Genomic DNA, 23,000 nt, shown 5'->3' on the forward strand with positions numbered 1-23,000 from the left:
GTATAGAACGGCGGGCGGGGAGGCAGGGGGGCGGGGGGGGGGGGGGAAGGGGGAATGAGGCTTTGGGAGTCCCGGCGCGGAGAGCTGCGCTGTAGACTTACCCCAAGAGGCCTGAGGATAGTAGTGCAGGCTAGGAGAGTTAGCCGGTGGTACAGGTCCAGGGAAGCAGAGCTTGACTTACATATTTTAAATCATCCCTGCATCTCTGGAATAAAACCAACTTGTGGGGGGTCGGGTGGAAGGGTGAATGAGGCTTTGGGAGTCCCGGCGCGGAGAGCTGTGCTATAGACTTACCCCAAGAGGCCTGAGGATAGTAGTGCAGGCTAGGAGAGTTAGCCGGTGGTACAGGTCCAGGGAAGCAGAGCTTGACTTACATATTTTAAATCATCCCTGCATCTCTGGAATAAAACCAACTTGCTCATGGTATATTATCTTTTTGATATATATTTATGTTCTATTTCCAAATAGTGACAATTTTTGCATCTTTGTTCATAGGGGACAATTGCGTGTTTTTTTCTTTCTTTGTTGTTGCTGTTTGCCTAGTTTTGGCCTTAGAGTAATACTGACTTTGTAGAAAGAGTTTAGAAGTACTCTCTTGTTTCTTTATTTTTGAATATGTAGGTCTTCTTTGAAAGTCTGGTAGAGTTGTGCTGTGACTCCATCTGGACCTGGACTTTTTTTAGTTCGAAAATTTGGTATCACTGTTTCGATCTTCTTTCTTGGGCTCTGTTTAACTTGTTGATCTCTTCTTGGTATAACTTCAGTGATTCATTAAATCTAGAAATTCATCTATTTCTTCTAGGTTTTCTACCTTAATGGAGTATAGGTTTTTAAAGTATTTGCCTTACAATGTTCAGGATTACTTTAGTGCCTGTTTTGATGTTTTCCCTGGTGATCTCTGATTTTGTTTATTTGGGTCTGTTCTTTCTTTTGCTTAGTTAAGTCAAGGGTCTGTCAATCTTATTTACCTTTAACCAGTTCTTAGATTTGTTGATTCCTTATATTATTTTCTTTGTTCATTCATTTTGCTCTTATTTTTATTATTTTTTCTTGATTGCTAGGTTTGAGTTTGATTTGTTCTTGTTTATCCAGATTCTTGAGTTGTGTCATAAGTCATTATTAGTTCTTTTTCTGATTTTTAAAATTTTTTTATTTTATGTATATGAATGTATTGCCTGCATGTATGTGAGTGCACCCATGTCGTGCAATGCCACAGAGGTCAGAGAGGGCCTCAGATTCCCCTGGAACTGGAGTTAAGGAAAGTTCATAGCCACCATGTGGGTGCTGGGAATCAAACCTGGGCCCTCTGCAAGAGCAGTCAGTGTTCTTAACCACTGATCTATCTCTCTAGCCCCACTTTTTCTGATTTTTTAATATAAAGACTTAGAGCTATAAATTTCCCTCTTAGGACTTCTAATGTTTCACAGAAGTTTTGTTGTGATGTATTTTTATTTCTAGGATTTTTCTTTTCTTAATTTCTTCTTTGACCCATTCATTCATCATTCAATAGTATGTTGTTAATCTCCATCTGTTTGTATAGTTACTAGATTTTTTTCCTGTTGATTTGAAGCTTTATTGCAGTATGGTCAGATAGGATACATGAAGTTATTTCAGTTTTTCTATATTTCTTGAGATTTGTTTTGTGTCCCAATATGTGATCTGTTTTAGAGACATTTCTGTCAGCTGCTAAGTGGAATGTGTATTCTTTAATGTTTACATGGAATATTCTGTAGATATCTGTAAGGTCATTTAATTCCTTTGTTTCTCTGTTTAGTTTTTAATCCAGATGACCTCTCTATTGGAAGAAGTGGAGTACTGAAGCCACCTGCTATTACTGAGTTGGTGTTAATCTGTGTCTTAAATTCCAGTAGTACTCTTTTGTGAAATTGAGTACTGCAGAGTTTGGTGCATGTATGTTTATGATTGTACTGCCATCTTGGTTAGTTGTTTCCTTGATTAAGATGAAATGTTCTTTATCACTTCTGATTAATTCTAGTTTGAAGTCTATGTTTCACATATTAGGATAGCAACACCTGCTTGTTTCCTGGTTCCATTTGCTTGGAATACTTTTTCCATCCTTTCCCTCTAAGATGGTACCTATCTTTGAAGGTAAAATGAGATTCTCATAATCAACAAAAAGATGGATTTTGTTCCTTAGTCCATGCAACTAACCTGTGTCTTTTGATTGGGGAGTTGAACCCATTAATGTTTAAAGTTGTTATTGAAAGATGTGTATTTATTACTGTCATTTTATTTTCTGTTTTTGATCTTAGTCTTTTGTTTTTCTGTAATTATAGCTTGTATTCTTTCTGTAGCCCCTTGGCTATGTTTACTGCTCTCTTCAATGCATAGTGTTGCTTCCAGTATTCTCCATAGGGCTGGTTTGGCAGACATGAATGCCTTTGACCTGTTTTATCATGGAAAGTTTTTCTTTCTCCTTAAACTATGCAGGTAGTTTTGCTGGGCAAAGTAGTCTGTGTTGGCATCTGTGATCAATTAGAACTTGGAATACTTTGCTCCAGGCTCTTCTGGCTTTTAAAGTTTCCATTGAGAAGTCAGCTCTTATACTGATAGGTTTTCCTTTATATGTGACTTATGATTTTTCTCTTGCAGCTTTCAGTACCCTCTCTTTGTTATGTGTATTTAGTGTTTTTGCTATGATATGCCATGGACAGTTTTTTTCTGGTCCTGACTACTTGGTGTTCTTTGTGCTTCTTGTATCTGAATGTGTATGTCTTTCCTTAATTTAGGGAAGTTTTTTTCTGCAATCCTGTTGAAAATCTGGTCTGTGTCATTGATCTGGGATTCTTCTGTGACTGTAATTCATAGATTTGGTCTTTTCATGGTATCCCAAATTGTTTCATGCTCTTTGCTTGTGTGGTCCAATTCCTCTACTTTATCTTCAGGTCCTGGTATTTTATCTTTTACTTAATCCATTCTATTGGTAAGTCTTTCTCCTCCATTTTCTAACTGGGCTGTTGAGTTTTGCTCGTGTCTTGGGGTTCATCTCTGCAATTCTCATTGGACTATATTTCTATCAGACTAGTTGGTTGTTGGAGAAAGGAGACATATTATCTTCACCTTTCATATTATTTGTGTTTTGTGATGTAATCTGGGCATGTGGAGCTCTTTCATTGGTTATGTATCTGATAGGAGATTCTTGCCTACCTCTGTTGTGCCTGTTTGGTTCTGCATTTGTTATTGTCCAATCTTGATCGATTTCAGATCAGATATAAAGAGTTGGTAGCTCAGTGCTTCAGATTCTCGGTTTTGATTAATATGTTATTATTTTTATTTTATGTGTTTGAGTGTGTTGCCTGCATGTGTATAAGTGCACCCATGTTGTGCAGTGCCCACAGAGTCAGAAGATCGCATTGAATACCCTGAAACTGGAGTTACGGATGGTTATTAGTCACCATGTGGGTGCTGGGACTTGAACCTGGGTCCTCTACAAGAGCAGCTGGTACTCTTAACCACTGAGCCATCTCTTCAGCCCCTTGGTTTTGATTTTTGATTGGAGGAACAAAGATGATTCCAGTTCAGTGATAACTAAAAACATATATGTATGTGAGTCCTTCCAGGTCTGCTTGGGCTGGTGCACAAGCAAGGTGCACTACATAAGGTAGATCTGGGAGTGTGGGGATGGTACTGGTAAAGTGGGATCAGGGGCAACTCACATGACTGGGCTGGTATACTGCCTGCATCACCCCAGCTATATATGGGGATGGTGTGGGTGGGTGAGGATATGGGTAACTCACAACTGAGCTGATACATAGGCTGAGCAACTTGAGATAGGGCTTCTGGGAATGTGGGAACTGTACATGCAGGTGGGACTCGGGGCACTCACCTAGCTTGGCTGGTGCACAAACTGCATACCGTCACCTGGGTCTCAGAGGGTGGGGACAGGACAGGCAAATGAGGTTCTGGGGAACTCACCTAGCTTATCTGGTGTACAAACTGTGCAACCCAAGCTAGGCCTGGGAGTTCAGGAACACAGCAAAAAGAAAAGGATCTGAGCTCTCACCAAGCTGGACTGGTGCACAGGCTAGTTTTCTGCTTTAACTCCTTGAGAGTAGTAAATTTCTTGGATACATCTCAGAGGGTGGCTTTGTTACAAGAAGACTTTCCAATTCATCATGTATTTTTTACTCTAGGTAAAGAGGTCTATATGAGGGGCTGGAGAGATGGCTCAGTGGTTCTTGCAGAGGACCCAGGTTCAGTTCCTAGCACCCACATGGCAGCTAACAGTCGTTCATAACTCCAGTTCCAGGGGATCCGGCAGCCTCCTCTGACCTCCCCAGGCACTGAATGACATGGGTGCATCTACACACATGCAGGCAATATGCTCATACACATAACATAATAATACTATTTTAAAGAGGCCTATTTGAAATCTTCAAAAAGCAACACTCCCAAAGCCTAAGACTGATTTTTTTCATTGCACTCCAAAGGAGAAGTTAAGGGGACAAAGTTCTAAAAGCAAGCACAAATACTTTCTGAGTAATAAGCTTTCATATCTTATTACATATGAACATGTTATGGTCAAAGGAAATAGAAGTCTGCTGCAGTCTTTCAAAAGGCAAACAGGAAACAAGTGAACATGTTTCCTTCTTTGACCTTGAGAGAAGTAAGTTTAATAACTTCCATGTATGCATCTCAGAGATGTTGTAAGCAGTCTTCCCTTCCAAATCACCATGTGTTGTTGTTTTTATAACCCACTGAGTCCAATTTATACTACCCATATACTCATGGATGCGGGGCCATCCAGTGGAGCCTGGTTGAGTTACCCGGGGCCACACCCTTAAGGAGAGGCTGAGACTCCTGTCCATGAGGCTGAATACCAAGCAGTCCCAGTATAGCACTGAAGGAAAGCCACTGGGGTTTGTTTGTTTGTTTGCTTGCTTGCTTGCTTGCTTGCTTTGACTTTTTTGAGACAGGGTCTCCCTGTAGCCCCATCTGGTCTGGAAGTCACTATGTCTTAGACCAGGCTGGCCTCCATCTCACAGAGATAGCTACCTGCGTCTGCTGCCTGAGTGCTGGAGTTAAAGGCATGCACCACCACTCTGGGCTTGTTTTCTTGGTTACTATACTTGATTGAAATTTTCATATACTGTATCTTTAAAAGCAAAATGTTAACTGCATAGAGCTAATAATAAGGTGTTCTTGTGTCTAAGAAGTAGGTAAGAGTGAGGTCTCAGTGTAGTGCTGGGAACTGAGAAAGAAAAAATTGTGTTAGTGAGCAAAAGGTAGATAATAGTGTTAACTAGTATAGAAGTTAAAGAAGATGTAGTTCAACTCTGATCACTCAGTTCTGTTTTTGTTCATCTCTGCTTGCATGTTCCTTGATGGCTGAAGGGGAGTATCTGAGGTACTTGAAAAAATTGCTTTGATCAAACGTTTTTATTATTATTTTTGATTGAAAAAAACTTATCCAAGCTTCCTTTTCTTACATGTGATATTTATTTGATTTTTAGGAGACTAATGAGCAAAAACTACATAAAATAGCCAGTGAACTTTTGCTTACAGAAAGAGCTTATGTCATCCGACTCGACCTCTTAGATCAGGTAATATTTGCCCTTTCAAAATAATTTTTTTTACTTTCTTATATCATTTAACATAGGAATTAAAATATTTTAGGAGGTACAAGACAGGCCTGGCAGGTTTGGATAATGCAAGTTAATTGCTTAAGGAAATTTTCAGAACTTTTGTGTTCATTGGTGAATTTTCTGAAAGTATAAGCATTTTTTGTGATGTGTAACAGAAATTTCTCTTTATATGTCACAGAATGCCTTTACTTACCTATGTCCTATAATGTTAAACATTAGTCTATTTCTTGATCATTACAATCCTAGGAGGCCATATTACTATCAAAATCTAAATAGAATATTGGTGATTTTAATGCTAACATGATTATATTGCTCCTTCTATTTGTCCTGTTTAATATTTAGCACTGTTAGTGGTATTAGATGGTGCTGTCACAAGATTTTGACAGTCTACTTGTTCAACCTTATATGGAACTTTTAGATAGAGTATCTGCTGTAAAGCCATCCAGTTAATATTTGTTGCATACATGGGTCTACTTTTTCACATTTTATACTTTCATCATGGTACAGCCTTGAGCATGATTTCTTCCATACATTTGGAAAGCATCAAAGTGTATCAGGATCGCTGTTGAGAGCTAAAGCACTGTGGTCCTGAGCTGATAGGTTATATGCTAATGAAGACTTTCCTTATTAAAAAGGAAGTTAGGGGGCTGGAGAGGTGGCTCAGTAGTTAAGAACACTGGCTGCTTTTGCAGAGGACCTGAGTTAGATTCCTAGAATGGTGGTAACAACCATCCAAAACTCCAGTTCCAAGGGATGTTCTGGCCTCAGCTGGTGTTGAACAACACAGGTGAACTTACATGCATGTGGGCAGAACACTCATACACATAAAAATAAATAAATAGATAGATAATAAATAAATAAATAATTGTTTTGAAAAATAAGCTGCCATGTTTGAGTATTAGTTGTCTCATTCTACTTCTGTCACTGGGAAACTGGGATTTCATGGAAACACATGGTCCTGGGCACACCTTATCATTGGTTCCCAGAGGATCCTATACACCATTAGTATGAGTCTTAAGGAGCCAGTTTAAGGCTTATGCTCTTTGAAATAGTGAGGCTGTAGTTCAAATACTCAATTTCAAGTAACTTTATTACCGTAATACAAAATTCATTCATGCAAAGTTTGGACCTTTGAGATAATTTTTCTTCTCTATGGGAATTACCATCTTGGAAGTGTTCCCATAGTAGAGAGAGGTATTTTCTTCAGAGGAAATTGTACTTTTTTAAAACTTTATTTAATTTATTTGTATTTTATGTGTATGGGTGTATTTCCTGCATGTATGTAAGTGCACCTGTGTATACAGTGCCCCCAAAAGCTAGAAGAGGGCGTTGGAGCCTCTGGAACTGGAGTTAGGGAGGGTTGTTTGCCACCATGTGTACTGGGATTTGAACCTGGGTCTTCTGTAAGAGCAGCCAGTAGTCTTAACAGCTTAGCCACCTTTGCAGCCCCACAAATTTCACTTTTTAATGCCAAATTAACTTGGCTTCTTTTACTGACTTTTTAAATGTGTTAGTAACTTAATTACTGTAGTATCCTGTCTGTTGGAATGCCTAAAGGAGATAGTTTTTTGTTCTTTTTTGCTTCCCAATAAAGTGGAGTTACATAAATTTAGAAAATTAATAAACATTTGGGCAAGGTGAAGGAACAGACTTCTTTCTGCTTACTTTAACAGAATGGCAGAACTATTATAACCCTGGTTAAGCATAGCTAAGAGCTTAAGATTTTTCACTCAATGTCTATATATTAAGCATCTGTTCTATTTATGAGAACTACATTATTTATCTTCCCTACCCAAGATGCATAAAATATGAATAGGAAAAAATTAGATTTATATCAACAGCCATGTCTAGTACTTTTCTGTTGCTGTGCTAAAAACTCTGACAAAAGCAGCTTAAGAAAGAAGAGTTTATTCTGGCTCGATTCAAGGTAGAGTCCATTCTGGTGGAGAAGTCAAGGCAGCAGGAGCTTGCAGCAACCAGTCAAGAGCCAAGACCAACAAAAGCATGGTGCTGCTTAGCATCCCTTCTCCACTGGTGCAGTCCAGGATCCCATCCAGGGAATGGTCCCACTCACAGTGAGCACATCTTCCCATCTCTATTAGTAGAACCAAAATAATGCCCCACAGACATGGCCCATCTTCCAGGTGATTCTAGGTTCTGTCAAGTCAACAATACTGTCACCCACAGTGAGGGCAATGTGTAATAATTGCTATAGAAGTCATTCAAAACATAATCAGTGGAAAAAACCACATTGTGTGCATAATAAAGTCCTTGTACATCCCTTCCCTAAAACTGTGGATGAAAAGGGTCAATCCCATGAACCTCAGTTGGAAATTCTCTGGCACAAAGAGGCTCTATATTTACCTCAGTTACAATCTAATCTTTGTCGTTCTTATTTAAGGTTCTTCCAAATCAAAATGTGTACCCACTCCTTCATTTCAAGTAGTGATTGATTTCTGAGACCATAAACTCCATCAGTTTCAAGCCCTGTACAGGACTCGCACAGTGCAGGTTAGTTAGCCAACAACCCTGAAGTAACGCTTGCTTTATTCTCTTATTCAGGTATTTTACTGCAAACTGTTAGAAGAAGCAAACCGAGGCTCATTTCCTGCAGAGATGGTGAATAAAATCTTTTCTAACATTTCATCAATAAATGCCTTCCATAGTAAATTCCTATTACCAGAGCTGGAGAAACGAATGCAAGAATGGTAAGAGAAGGAAACGGAGATTGTATGCTGAAGGCATGCATGCGAGATGCCATGTTTTTCAGCTTTTAGACTAAAATGAAAATGCCACACACAACTACAGCTAGACATAGTGCCAAATTTTTACATTAAAAACCTCTGATGTTATACTACATTGTCATGTGTCAGTGGAAAAGGTTTCATTTATGTTTTCCAGTTGATGTTTTGACTAGTGAAGACAAGAATCAAGGGTAAACAGGAACTCTGAGAATTCCATAGCATCTTTCAGCTGTCCTTAAACTCCCCTTTGAAAAGCTCACAACAAAGTGGATCTGAGAAAGCAGTGTGTGTGTGCAGTGATTACTTTATCTGCAGACCTACTTCCTTATTCACTCTGTAATAAATATGAATCTTGTTTCTGTATTTCCTATAGGGAAACTACTCCCAGAATTGGAGATATCCTTCAGAAGCTGGCCCCGTTCCTTAAGATGTATGGAGAATATGTGAAGGGGTTTGATAATGCAGTGGAATTGGTTAAGAACATGACAGAACGCATTCCCCAGTTCAAATCAGTAATTGAGGAAATTCAGGTAATAGGACAGTTTTGTTCATGGTTATGGGTTCATATTTCCTTACAAATCATGGTCTTTTAGATCTAAAATTGATACGCAAAGATTTTTCCAAGATACTTAGCCAAAATCCATTCCACCCTGAATAATGCAAAGTTAAAGAAATCACTGAGTGCATGCCACACACTAAGTGATAGGAAATGCTGCATTTATTTGGAATTAGCAAAGGCTAGCTCTTTTAGAGTCTACATAAATGTATAAAGTGAGCCAGGTGTGATGGGCCTATGCCTGTAATGCAGCATTCAGGATGCTGAAGCAGCAGGTGGCGAAGCTTGAGGCCCATCTTGGCTACATAGTGAAGCTACATCTCAAAAATAAATAAATAAACAAATAAATAAATAAATAATTATAAAGTGAGTTCTGAGTTTCTAGAAAGACTGGAAATGAGAAATGACTGCAGTGCAATGACACCTGTTTTTTTAATATTTATTTTCATTTTGTGTGTATGGGTGTATTTCCTGCATGTATGTAAGTGCACCCATGTCATGCATTGCCCGTGGAGATCAGAAGAGTATGTCACATTCCTCTGAAACTGGCATTATGGATGGTTGTTAGCCACCATGTCAGTGCTGGGACTCAAACTTGGGTCCTCTGCAAGAGCAGTCAGTGCTCTTAAGCACTCAGCCATCTCTTCAGTCCTGAAACCTGATTTTTTAAGTTACTTTATATCATGGTTTGCTTACATTTTTTCAAGCCTACATAATATGTTTTAATAGTACCATAATAATTTCCATTAATTCTGTAGTCAAAACTCAGAATTATTAATGACTGACTCTCAAATGCACTTCAAGTGTTGAAGTAGAATTCTCTGCATCACATGATAGTCTTAGCTCCTTGGCTTTGGCTTCTGCTTTTTGTGTTATATAAGTAGGTTTTATTGCACCATTTTGATTCCATCTATTTTTAACGTATTTTTAAATTATTTTCCTACTGATTGTTCTTAGGATAATAATATGTGCCTTAAATCACCACCACCTGGGTCAGATTATACTAACATTAATCTTAGTGAAATATTTCATTCCTGTGTACTTTTGTTCTGTGCTCCATGCTGTCCTATTAGTGTCATATATACTTTAAAACACAATTTTCTGTGTTTTAAATCCAGTATTATAGTGCTATGATTATGTATACATTATACTTTTTAGTTAAGGAATGATATGAAGAAAATTAATATATATAATATTAATTCATTTGCCATTACCATAGTAGTTTCTTTTAAGCATAAGATGATTGTTGTTTCTTTTGTTTTGTTTTGTTTTGTTTTGTTTTTGTCTTTTTGAGACAGGGTCTCCTTGTGGCCCCAGATGTCCTGGAACTCACTATATAGACCAGGCTGGCCTCAAACTCACAAAGATCGGCCTCCCTCTGCCTCCCAAGTGTTGGGATTAAAGGGGTGCACCACCACGCCTGGCATATTGTTTCTTTTAAGGTAGATCCTGACAAGTCTGTCAGTGCTTTTATTCAAGTGCTGAGCTTTTGCCTCATGACAGTTTGATTTCTCAGTCCATGTGCTTTAGTTCAGTGTTGAGTGTGTCGCCCTTTCTCTCTCCTGGACTGATTTCCAGGAATCTGCGAAACTCCTATGTGTAATGCTTTATCTCTGCGAAGCTCCTATGTGTAATGCTTTGTTTATCTCTGCAAAGCAAAGCTCCTATGTATAATGCTTTGTTTATCTCTTGTCTCTTTCATGTGTTTCCCTATATGTTCAGGTTTGACTCTTCCTATTTATCCTCCTTTGAGGTTGGACTTCTTGTATTTGTAAATTATTTTTTTAAATTACTTTGTGGTTTTAGCTAATTTTCCCATGTGTGTGTGTGTCTGTCTGTCTGTCTGTCCCTGTGTGTGTATGCACACTAGCACATGTGTGTAGAAGTCAGAGGATAGCTTTCAGGAGTCAGTTCTCTCCCTTCCCCTTGGGTCCCAGGGATTGAACTCAGGCTGTCTGGCTTGTGCAGCAAGCCCTTTGATCAGCTGAGCCATTTTGCCTGCTTCATCATTTCTTCTGGATATATTCTCTATACTTTTCTTTTTTGTCTTTTTTCTAACTTCCACTATGAAAGTGTTTTCCTTCAAGTTTATGAAATTGTGTTTCTTTAATCCCTCTTTGTGTGGAGTGTGTTCTTCAGTTTAAAAGTTAGTTTGCAAACTGATGAGTTTCAGTGTGGCATTTTCATGCCTGTGTTGTTATTTTGCTCTCAGTGATTCCCTACCCTTACTACCTCCCTGTCTTCCCAGCTTTCTGCCTTCCTGGACTCCTTCTTCCCCCAAATAGAAATCGAAGCTTTCATTTTATCTTCACTATCCTTTCTTTGAATGGTTTCTGTTGTTTGGGTTCCTTTGTTTATTTTGGGGTTTTGAGACAGGATGTTACACTAGAGGTTGACCTGGAACTCACTATGTCACCCAAACTGAACTTGAACACATACTCCTCCTGCCTCAGTCTCCCAAGTACTGAGAGTATGGACGCGAACTACAATACCCAGTCCTCTGCTTCATAGAATATATAATTTCTACTAAACTTTCTTCAAAGTTGATTAATCTGTAATCTCACATCTGCTGTTGAAATTCTATGATGAAATTTTCATTTCAGTTATACTTTTCAGTTATACTATTAGGTTCCACGTTGTCTCTTTTTTTGTTTGTCTTTCTATCCTTCCACTTATCTTTCTATCTGTCTGTCTCTATTATCCATCTCCTTGAAAACTACTATTTATGCTTTCACTGTTTTGTAGTTTCCTTTGGTTTTTCAAGCATTATTTGATTTTCCTAAGCATATCCGTAGCTACATTGATGTCTCTGCCACATCCAGTGTATGAGGATATTGTCAGAGGTCATACTTATCCTAGCAACCTGTATCCTCTTATTTCTCCTACATGCTTGTGATTTCTTTGTTCCTTTTCTGCTTAGACTGTATCTATAAAATGCCTTTCCTCTCCACTCAGTTTTTTTTGTTGAATATGACTGTGTTTGTGAGCCAGTCTTTCTAGGGATTGTTTGTATGTCTGAATTAGTTAAGGGTCAAGCAACTACTAGAGAGGCTCAGTTACCTGGAAAGCATAAGCTCCTTTGCTGTATTGATAAACCTAGCTGAGGGTAATGGAGTCTCTTTAAAGGTCAGTGCACTTTTGAGTCCATTTGATCCTTTCCTGTCTTCTGACCACATGACACATAGTATGGGAGCAGCCAGGGATTTTCTTGCTTTGGTCCTCTTAATTGTTCATACAATCTAGGTCAAAAATATGCTTGCCCCAACCACAGCTTTCAGGCTTGCAGAGCCGTGTGCCACCCTACCCACCCTCCGACTTGATAATCTTTACTCATTTTCCTCATTTTTACTGATCATGTCTTCATCGCCCACAACTCCAAATTGGCTCTCTCTCAAACTTAGCATAGAAGCTGCCTGCAGCACCCTGGCAGAGCCTTTATGTTAACAAGAATCCAGGGAAGGGGGCAGCAGTTCCCGGCTAGGATGCCACAAATCCTCTGCTCTTCCCGAAGCTCAACAGATTTTCTTTTAACCTACTGAATTTAATTAGGGTTGCTTACATTTATGCTTTCATAAATGTTTTTTAGATTGTTGTATCCCTCTGACAAGTTTCTAAAATGCTGAAATAGTTTAACTTTACTCAGCTTTAAATAGAGAAGGTTTCCTGTGTCCTCATTCATAACCAAAAGTCCCATGTCGGCCCTCTCACCCTTCTGTCTGTACTTCCTTCTTTCATCTGAACATTGGCTCTAATTTTCATTCTTTTACTAGCCCTTTTTGTCAACGAAAATCTAGACAGCACTCAAGATTTTTCTTCTCCAGTGTCTGTCTCCACACCCTCAGTGACATCATATTTTCTCATGCCTTAACTATCATGACAGGTACCTGCAAGTTTGTTGTGTCTAGTCTTCTACCCCCAAACTTCAGTAAGTAATGGCTGGGTGAAGTTTGTACAGTTCTTTATGGCAATTTTGTTAGAACAAAATCAGCATGTTGCGGCTCTGTCACTGCCATTTCCCTGTCTCAGTGTCCTGATCATTGTAAAAAGTTCAGTAAATATTTTTAAAGGAGTTCTACATTGTGTAATACAAGCGCCGCATCTTGATTTTTTTTTCTCTCTCTCTCTTCTTGCAAGCAAGCATTAAAGGCTGTTTTTCTCTAAGAACTAGAATTTTTTTTTCTAATGAAGAATGCCTTGACTTGAGGATAAGCTAAAATTCCCTGACAGATAGTAGGTTGACTAGGCCTCATCATTCTCTTATGGAGTATTGTTTTTTTTTTAATAATTGCCTTATTATGAAATAGTTTCTGCCAGGTCTAAAAATATTTCGTCTTGCACCTTTGGCCACTAGACCATCCTGACACCCTCCAAAGTTACTTTCTACAATTGTTCTTAGTGAGCCTCACTAAACATACACACATATATATAAAAATCTCTGTAAAATGGTTTAATAATATGATTTCACACACCTGAGGAGTGATTAATTAAAGTGGTTGCTAGCAATCTGAAGTGTTCTGCTAGGTTTTTTTCTCTTTCTGTTGATACACTAAATTAGTGGACCTGAACCTTTAGCATTATAAAAATCTGGGATTTTTTTAATGTATATTTCCTAGCTACTTCCCCCAAATTGTGATTTCCTTGACTGAATGGGGTTCAGAAACATGTGTTTTCCAAAACATCTCAGATATATAATACAGGCATACACAACTACACTTTGCAGAAAAATACTGCTTTTTTTTGAAAGTTCTGTATTAGGTTAGATTGGCTAACCTAATTTTTAATTATTCCTTTAAAAACCTGGCTTATGGGGGAGGGAAAGCTGGAAAGATGTCTCAGTGGATAAAGGCACCTGCCCCTGATGACCAGAGTTCAATCCCCAGGACCCTCACATAGGTAGGAGTGAACCAACTCTCACAAGTTGTCCTCTGACTTCCACACTCTCAGTATGGCACACATGCATACACACTCACATGCACACACAAGAAATAATAAATGTAATAGAAATATTTAAAAATAAAACCTTGGTTTATTACAGAAACAGAAGTTCTGTGGGAATCTAACCCTCCAGCATCACATGCTGGAGCCTGTTCAGCGGATTCCTCGGTATGAGATGCTCCTTAAGGACTATCTAAGAAAACTGCCCCCTGACTCCCCGGACTGGAGTGATGCAAAAAGTAAATGTTTTTATTCTCCCTTAACAATAGCACACTGAAGCAGCCAAGCAACCTTGTGGTTCCAAAAATACATATGATGATAATATGAGCTACTTTAGTCAAACATTACTGTCAGAGAGTAACCTCACTTGAAACTGTTACCAACACCTCAGTTAAGAAAGGCACTTTTGAACCCAGATTGCAGATTTGGAGAAGTACAAATCATATTTCTCATTCTGGATTCATGCTAATAACTGTGAAATCTAAAACTATAGTCTTAGAGACATTTGAAGTAACTGTGAAGACACAGTTACCTTCTCATGGGAAGAACACAAGCATTTGGAACTGCAAGTGCTGCTGATGTCTATCAAGAAAGCTAAGGTGACTTTCACTAAGTAAAAATAATGTAAGGAAAGTTGGTCTTACCTCCCGTAAGATATACAGGAAATGATGTGTTTTATAGTCTAGTAACATTTTTTCAAGAAAACTTTATTCCACTGATATTGTATTGATAGTCTTTGATTATTTCATTAGATTAGAATGAAAGGCTTTTTATTAAAATTTGTGTTTAATTAATACTTTAGATTCTCATGCAATTTAGAGATGAATGTTACTTACAGTAAAAGTCTGAGATGGCTTTTAAAAACCCTAAATTAGAAGCTAGGGAGTTGACTCCGAAGTTGAGAGCACTGGCTGCTCTTGCAGAGGACCCAGGCTCAGTCCACAGCACCCACATGTCAGTTAGCAGCCATCTGTAACTCCAGTTCCAGGAGATCCAGTGCTGTCTTCTGACCTCCACAGGCATTGCACACATGTAACATACATGCAGGAAAAACACTCATATGCATTAAGTAGTTAAAGACCTGAAAATAGAAGATGGAACAGCAAAAGTGCATTCTCTCCTCACTGGTGCAAAGAGCACAGAAAAGGTAGTCAGAAAGAATGGGGCTGTTTGTTAACAGACTTGAGCATGCCAGTATTTGCAAGACAAAATAGTAGGAAAAAACATGATTTAGAATTAAGAAATGTTCCCTAGCCACAGAGCGCCACACAAAGAGCTCCCTTTCCCCTCTCTTACCACCACCTGCTCCAGGTTAGTTTAGTAGTCGATTTGCTCATAAACTAGTAAAATACTGTTGCCACAATGTAGCACAGGAAGTTTAAGTAAGAAGACCTAGGTTCATATCTGTGTAGTCTTACCTTGACACATCACTTCCTTAGTTCTTTGGTATGGCAAATGAGATGAAAGAACTAACGGATAGACAGTAGTCCCCTGGGAATACTTTCTAAAACGTTCCATGCATGCCTGAAATTGTAGAGAGTACCAAACTCCAGTACTATTTTTGCCTACATATACCTATGATATAATTTAATTGGTAAATTGGGTACACTAATAATAAATAATAAATAATAATAAAATAGAACAATTTTAACTGTATATTATAAAAATGATTTAAAACTTACAAATTTTTTTCTGGAATTTTCCATGTGATATTTTTGAGCTACAGCAAATTGGCAGGTGATGTAGGACCACTGTATGTATGACATTACTCAGCAAAATACTTTGTATCTGGTTAGTGTCCGCAACAAATGTATATTGATTTTCAAGGCCCACTATAGATTAAACATGACGGTTAACTACCATCATACATGCCTTTTTGCAAGTAAATATCCTTTAAGTTGATTTTGAAAACTGGATGCCAGTTTGTAAGTGGAAATTACTGACTTTCATTGTCTTTGGTCTCAGATCTCCTCTTATTTTGATTTATATTACTCTGTTATCTAGTAGCACAAGAAGGACAAAACGTATTTATATTTTTACTTTTCTTTTCTTCCACAGAGTCACTTGAAATTATATCTACAGCAGCAAGCCATTCTAATAGTGCAATAAGAAAAATGGTAAGTGGCTTTTAGAGGAGATGGGAACTTTCTGGTTAGACACTTATTGGTAACATAACCAGTGATTATGTAGACTTGGACCGAAATGAACAGATATGGATGAACAAAAAAGAATCTTGACAAACATCATCCACTTCCCTCTTTTCTTAGGATTCACTTTACTGATGCATTTTATGCTAAAATGTAAGCTTACTCCCACTCCCTTTTAAATTTTCAGATTTTAGTTAAAGTCATAGCATGATTTAAATCACCTAATTGAAACCTCCTTATATTTGATCTTGCTGTATTTTGTTTTAATTTCTCAGGAAAATCTGAAGAAACTCTTAGAGATTTATGAAATGTTGGGAGAAGAAGAAGACATTGTAAATCCCTCAAATGAACTAATAAAAGAAGGGCAGATCCTCAAACTAGCTGCTCGGAACACATCAGCACAAGAGCGCTACCTTTTCTTAGTGAGTATTACTGTGTCTGCAGGCTGAAATAGAACAATTCGCTGAAGTGCATCTTGAAAGACAAGGTACCCTTTCTGTGGTTATAGCATAAGGTGAATATGAATACTTCCTGAAAGTTTCCTTCCTTGATTTCCTTTTGTTCTCATAAGCTACTGAGTACAATTATTTTATTTTTGACTATTTTGTTGCAAAGAGTTTCCTGTGACGGCAATCTTAACCCTCTACAGACACTAATCTAAAACATCTGTGGAATGGGGTTAAAGTAATGGCTCAGTGGTTAAAAGTACTGGCTGCTCTTGCAAAGGGCCCAGGTTTGGTTCCCAACAACCAGATGGCTGCTAACAACTGTCAGTAACTCCAGTTCCAGGGGTTCTGACACCCTCTTCTGGCTTCTGCAGGCAATGCACACATGGGTGTACTTACATATGCAGGCAATACACTCCTGCACATTTATTTATAATAATAAATAAATAAGAATAAGTAAATAAATAAAATATCTGTGAATGGCAGGCATGTGTGTGCTTCCCAGTTCTCCCTTCCTTCCTTCCTTCCTGGAAATACTTCATCTAGGAAATGAGAACAGACAGAACATTTTGTTGTTGTTCAGTTTATGTCCACATGACATATATTGTTTGTTGTACAGATGAATGCTGACTCTTTCTATACCTTTAAAGGTGATAGAGACCATAATAATGTCTAGCAGTTACAGATAGCAAGATAACATTGAATAATAATAAGTCAGTAAATATTGTGTTACAATTATTATAGAGACATGTTTATAAAGAGCCTGCCTAGTGACTAGCTTCACTGCTGCCAAGCATCCCCTTTACATCTGTAATATGAGGTGTCCTCAAGGGTTGTGATTTCATCATCTGTTTTCATCTTTCTTTGAATGGAAAATTTGATAAAAAGCTAATTGTCATAAAGAGGTATGTATTTGTTTTTTAAGACAGGGTCTCTCTGGAACCCCCAGCTGGACTAAACTTACTATATAAACCAGGCTGGCCTTGATTTCACAGGGATCCACCTGCCTATGCTTCCAGAGTGCTGGGATTAAAGGTGTATCCCACCATGCCCAGCAACAGTTATTTTTCTAAAGAAACATTTTGTTAACCCCATGACACAGCTATTACAATCTAAGTTTGTTTAACACAAAAAGTTCAAAATCAGATGTCCACACAAAAACAAAATATGGTATATCTAAGGAATTGGACTACTTATTCAATAAGGGATAAAATTCTGGCATATGCTTCTGTGGATAAACCTTGGAAACATTTGCTAAGTTTAAGAAACCAGCCATGAAAGGCCTCATTCTGTGGACTCCATTTATATACATGGTCAGGGTAGGTCAGTGCATTGGTAACAGTGTTTACACAGTTTATAGCTGTTCTAAAACCCATGGATTATACATTGTAAAAGATAAACTTTATGTTATCTGAGTCTTATTTCAATAATTTTTAAAATGTATATTGTTCAAATTTACTACACATAGTCCCCATTTGTGCTAAACAGAAGTACTGCATCTTGCCTAGGTTATACAGAGAGTGAAATAGCAAACAAGAGCATGCAGTAGTCACAATAGGGTTCCAGGTTCTAGTCAGAAGTTCATTACAAAATATAGGTTTCATTATTATTCAGGTATGATAGCATTATAATTGTCATGGGGAAGAGCAACCAAGAAGAACAGTGGAGTCACCAAAGAGTCAGGGGGGAGCATGCAGCCAAAGCAAGCAAGGCCCTTTGTGGTTTCCACAGGAAACAAAAGAGCAAAAGGCTTAGCATCCCTGAACTGAGTAATCTATAGACTCTGGGGTACAGTGTCTTTTGTCTGGTACCTGGCCTTGATATGAAAGACTAAGGAACAGTGGCCCAGCTCAATAAAGGGCACTGGTCAATGGCTTCCATCTGGAAGGTGTGCTCCTCAGTGAGTCACTTATACATGACACTGTGAACTGATAATCCAAAGGGACTTGTCCTTTTAGTGTCAGCAAGGCTGAGGATGTCAAAACATCAAATATAAAGAATAAAAAGACAAGCTTTCCAAGACAGAATTTTGGAAGTCACTGTTTGCCTCTGTCACTGCATGTTGGTCTTGGGTCTTCATTTTCCCTCTTCCTCACAAACTTTACAACCTCTGTTACTGAACTTTTAGTTTTATGTCTAACAAACTGATCTGGTTTAGTTTTCACATTTGAAAATGATTTTGGACAGAGCTTTAAGTTAAATACTTTGGTGTAAAGCCAAACTGCCATTTGGGAAGAGAGATGGTAAAGAACTTGGAGCGAATAATTATTCTTTAGTGGCTTTGCAGAAAAGATCATCTTATTACCTCTATCAACTATCAACATCACAACTTTACCTCCAAGGAGAATGAAGTCACAGGGTAGGAATTTGAGGAAAGCTACATTCATCTCTTTTTTGTTGTTGTTTTGTTTTCTGGCAGTGCTAGGAATTAAACCCAGGGCATTGTGTATGCTAGGAAAGCTCTCTACCACTGAGCTACAGTGAGCTACAACTCAATCCATTCTCATTCATTCTCTTTCTCTTTCTCTCTCTCTCTCTCTCTCTCTCTCTCTCTCTCTCCATCTATCTTTCTATATATCTACCTTTTCATCTATCTTTGATCACACACACACACACACACCTTTATGTGGCACAGACTTATCTCAAGCACATAGCCTCCCAAGTTCTGGAATTATAACTATAGACATGCACCACCATACCTGGCTTATATTCAGCTTTTGAAGACCATCTTAGAAGCATTTCCAGTGAAATGTTCATTCATTTAATTCACCCTCTCGAAGACTGTACCAATCATGTTTGTTTCCATGGAGACTCTTGTTCTTTTGTGTGGAGAAATTTCAGAAGTGCAATGAGGGATTATTTTTTATTTCCTATTCTGGAATATTACATTTGGCTGAAAAGCCAAACTATATTTAGAATCTGATTTTTTATTAAATAATAATCTTCATGTGTTTACATATTTGCTTGTGTCCACACTGTACTTTTTATGTAACCAAAGGGTACTCTATTGACTAAATCACCTTATTTGGCATCTGTTGATTTTATAAAAGAGAGATCTCTAAATTATCCAATAGATTGACCCAGTTTTCATTCTTGGCACTTTGTATTTTTGAGTTCTATATTTCCTTGTAGCTTGATAGAGCCAAGATTTTTTCCCTTAACCTTTTTAAAAATTTTTTATTTATTATTTTTGTTTTATGGGTATGAGTACTTTGCCTGCATGTATACTACCAGGTAGGTGCTGGGAATTTAACCCAGGTCCTCTGGAAGAATAACAAGTATTCTTAACCACTGAGCCATCTGTCTAGCCCCCTCCCTTAACTTTTTAAACATTCAACACAGGCATGGTACTGTAAATTTCATTCAACAGCATACTATTATCTTCTTGTTTTGTTTAATGGTACAGTGTGGTATGGTGTGTGGTGATATGTTTTGTTTTGTGACAGGGTCTCCCTGTAACCCAACTAGCCTGAAACTCACTTTGTAAACCAGGCTGGTCTCGCTCTCACAGAGATCTGCCTGCCTCTGTCTCCCCAGTGCTGGGATTAAAGGTGTACACCACTGCACCTGGCTATTACCTTCTAAACAAACTAATGAAATCACTCCTGAGACTGTAACATTGAATTATGCAATGAAATACATATATTTTAAGAAGTTTTGTATAAGTATGTGACTATTAGAGATGAAAGAGGTAGGAAGGTCCCTATTTTTCTAATATGTAGGATTTTATTGAGCTAACAGTAGCTCACACCTGCAGATCCAGCAGTAGGCAGGAGAATATACTGCAGGTTTGAGGATAGCCTGGTCTACATAGCAGGGTCCAAGTCAGGGGACTACATGGTAACTTTTCCCTCTAGATTTTAAAGATTTTGTCACAACATGTGGCTTGAGATTGTTTTGCTAGGCTAAGATTGCTCCCTGCTCAACACTTCCAAATGATTGACATGGGAAATGGGACTGTCCCACAGTGTCAGAGTCAGTGTACTTGGGATATAGTTTCTACAGCTTCTTCTTTCATTATAAGGGAAATCCAGATGGTACCTTTTGCCAAAGGGCCAAGGTTTACAGAGAGAGCAGGACCAACTACATAATGTCTTCGTGAACACATCACATTCTTTGGAAGAAATATTTTATGTTCTGTAAGATCTCTCTTCCTATCTAAGAACATTCACTTTCACACTTGTGAAAATAAAATAATGATTGGCAGTAGATTATGACTAGAATTCTTTATTATATAACTATTAATTTAGAATGTGAAGTCATTACAGAGGAATGCTGTAGTTTTAAAAGCATGAAAAGGAAAGAGAAACCTATAAGATCGTCTGACTCTTTATATAGGAATAACTACAAAAGGCAAATGCTAAGAATCTTACTCATGCCCTTATCTAAGGTAACAGGCTTTGTAAAGCAAGTATATGCACAAATATAAGTCAGAAATTTTATAATATAATATTACATTTGACATGAATGACAATGAGCATTTTGGGAGTGTTTTCCCTTTTTTTTTATTGTCTGAGTCCTATGTACAACAGTAAAACTGTGATTGCCACATTCAAAACATAGTGGAAAGTTAATGATAACACTCAAGACCTCATGTAGAAATGTAAATGTGAATCTGTGATATATCTAAAACATACTCAGTGTTCTTTTATTTTTATAGCTATAAAAATTATAGAACTGGGGGCCTGGAGAGATGGCTCAGTAGTTAACAACACTGGTGGTTCTTGCATAGGACCCAGGATCAGATCTCAGGGTCCACATGGCAGCTAACCATCCATAACTCCAGTTCCATGGGATCCAACACCATCTTCTAACCTCTGCAGGCATTGTACAACACAGGTACACTTACATTTGTGCAGGCAATACACTCATACACATAAAAATAATAAAGTATTTTTTAATTATAGAACTGAAATTTATGGCAGTAGTACAGGGAGCTACAAAATGAAGAACAAGAAGTAATTGGTGAGAAATATACCTTCAGAATGAGTATAGTAGACCTTGCTACATAAAATTTTTCGGACGTTTTAAATATCTGTTGATGTTTCTTGTCTTGGTAGATAGTGTAGAGCCAAGCAGAGGGTCAGAACTTGACAGAAGAGATCTGGAATCCCACCCCAGAAGAGCATAAAATAAGACTTGTTCAGTTTGAGTATTTCTTGTGTGCAAAGCACTGCTCTAAGCACTTCACATCACCTTCCTCATTTAATCATCTCAGCAATATGGAACCAATGATGATCCTAAAGTGTGCGTGAAGGCACAGCTCATTCGTGGGGGCAAGGGAGCTTGAATCCTTACAGTCCAGCCGAAGTCTGGACTGAAGAATAGTTGTCAACTGAAATCCAGTTACTACAAAATCTTAGAGGTTGTAGAATTAAATTGAGAAACCCTGATAAAGCATAAATGTGCTGGAATTTAGACCACATGCCATTAGAAAAGTAAATCTTTTTAAATTTTTTTCCTTTTTATTGACTTTTTACAATTTTCATACAATATATTTTGAACATATTTAGATTCCCTCCCCTATCCATACCTCCCCTTACTGCCCCCAACACCCAACTTAAAGAAACCTCTAACTTATATTAAGACATATAGAGTCTTAATTTGTGTCCTCAAATACCCTTGATTGAAAGAGAGTATCTGTGCCCCTCACAGCAGCCATCTATTGACATAATTTCCCTAGGTGGGGTTGGAACTTCTTAACCCACTTGCTGTATATTTATACTGGGATTTTTCTTCCTGGTTTGCACTTGTATGGGACTTGTGCATGCTGTCACCATTGCTGTGAGTTCATATGAGTAACTGACTAGCTGTCTAGAAAACTCTGTTTCCTCCACCTCTGATTCTTACAATCTTTCCGCTCCCCTCTTCCACAATGATCCCTGAGCATTAAGGGCAGAAGTTTGATATAGGTGTCCTATTCAGGGATAAGTGCTCTGAAGTCTGTTTTCTGCACATTGGCCAGCTGTGGGTTTCTGTGTTAATTGTCATCTGTTGCATAAGGAAACTTCTTTGGTGAGAGTTGAAAGATGATGAATCTATGGGTCTAACAAGTCATTAAGAGTCAATTTAATGGGGTAACTATTTAGTAGAAAACTAGTATCAGGGGGTTTTTGTGTGTGTGTGTATTTCTAAGATTTCAAAGCTAGCATCCAGCTATGAGAGAGAACATAGAATGTTTGTCTTTCTGGGTCCGGGTTGCCTCACTCAGGATGATTGTTTCCAATTCCTTCTATTTGCCTGCAAATTTCTTATTTTTTGAAGATCTAAATAATATTCCATTGTATATATGTCACACACTTTCATTATCCATTCATAGTTGATGAGCATCTTCATTGTTTCCAATTTCTAGATAACATGAAAAGGGCAGCAATGAACATGGGTGAGCAGGTATTTCTGTAGTTGGGGTATATGCCCAAGAGTGATATGGCTGGGTCTTATGGTAGATAAAATTTCAAGGTTTTGAGGGATATCCACATTGCTTTCCATAGGGGCTTTCCAGTTTTCACTCTCATCAGCAGTGCGTGAGAGTTCCTCCTTCTCCACATCCTCCCCAGCACTTGTCA

The 23,000-nt window shown here is 38.1% G+C and overlaps 1 protein-coding gene across 6 annotated transcripts in view; it reads left to right on the forward strand.

Moving 5' to 3' along the window:
- The window catches only part of Fgd4 (FYVE, RhoGEF and PH domain containing 4), a 278,130-nt gene that overhangs the window by 220,071 nt on the left and 35,059 nt on the right, over window positions 1–23,000 (forward strand). For all 6 annotated transcript variants that reach the window (XM_008829641.3, XM_008829642.3, XM_029561875.1 and 3 more), the window contains 6 exons: window positions 5,475–5,564; window positions 8,169–8,314; window positions 8,724–8,880; window positions 13,942–14,080; window positions 15,900–15,958; window positions 16,264–16,410. In XM_008829641.3, coding sequence (XP_008827863.1) covers window positions 5,475–5,564; window positions 8,169–8,314; window positions 8,724–8,880; window positions 13,942–14,080; window positions 15,900–15,958; window positions 16,264–16,410 — 738 coding nt within the window. The remainder of the gene's footprint in view (window positions 1–5,474; window positions 5,565–8,168; window positions 8,315–8,723; window positions 8,881–13,941; window positions 14,081–15,899; window positions 15,959–16,263; window positions 16,411–23,000) is intronic.

Source organism: Nannospalax galili, unplaced genomic scaffold (assembly GCF_000622305.1).
Source record: "Nannospalax galili isolate Female #2095 unplaced genomic scaffold, S.galili_v1.0 scaffold454, whole genome shotgun sequence".
NCBI classification, from domain to species: Eukaryota; Metazoa; Chordata; class Mammalia; order Rodentia; family Spalacidae; genus Nannospalax; species Nannospalax galili.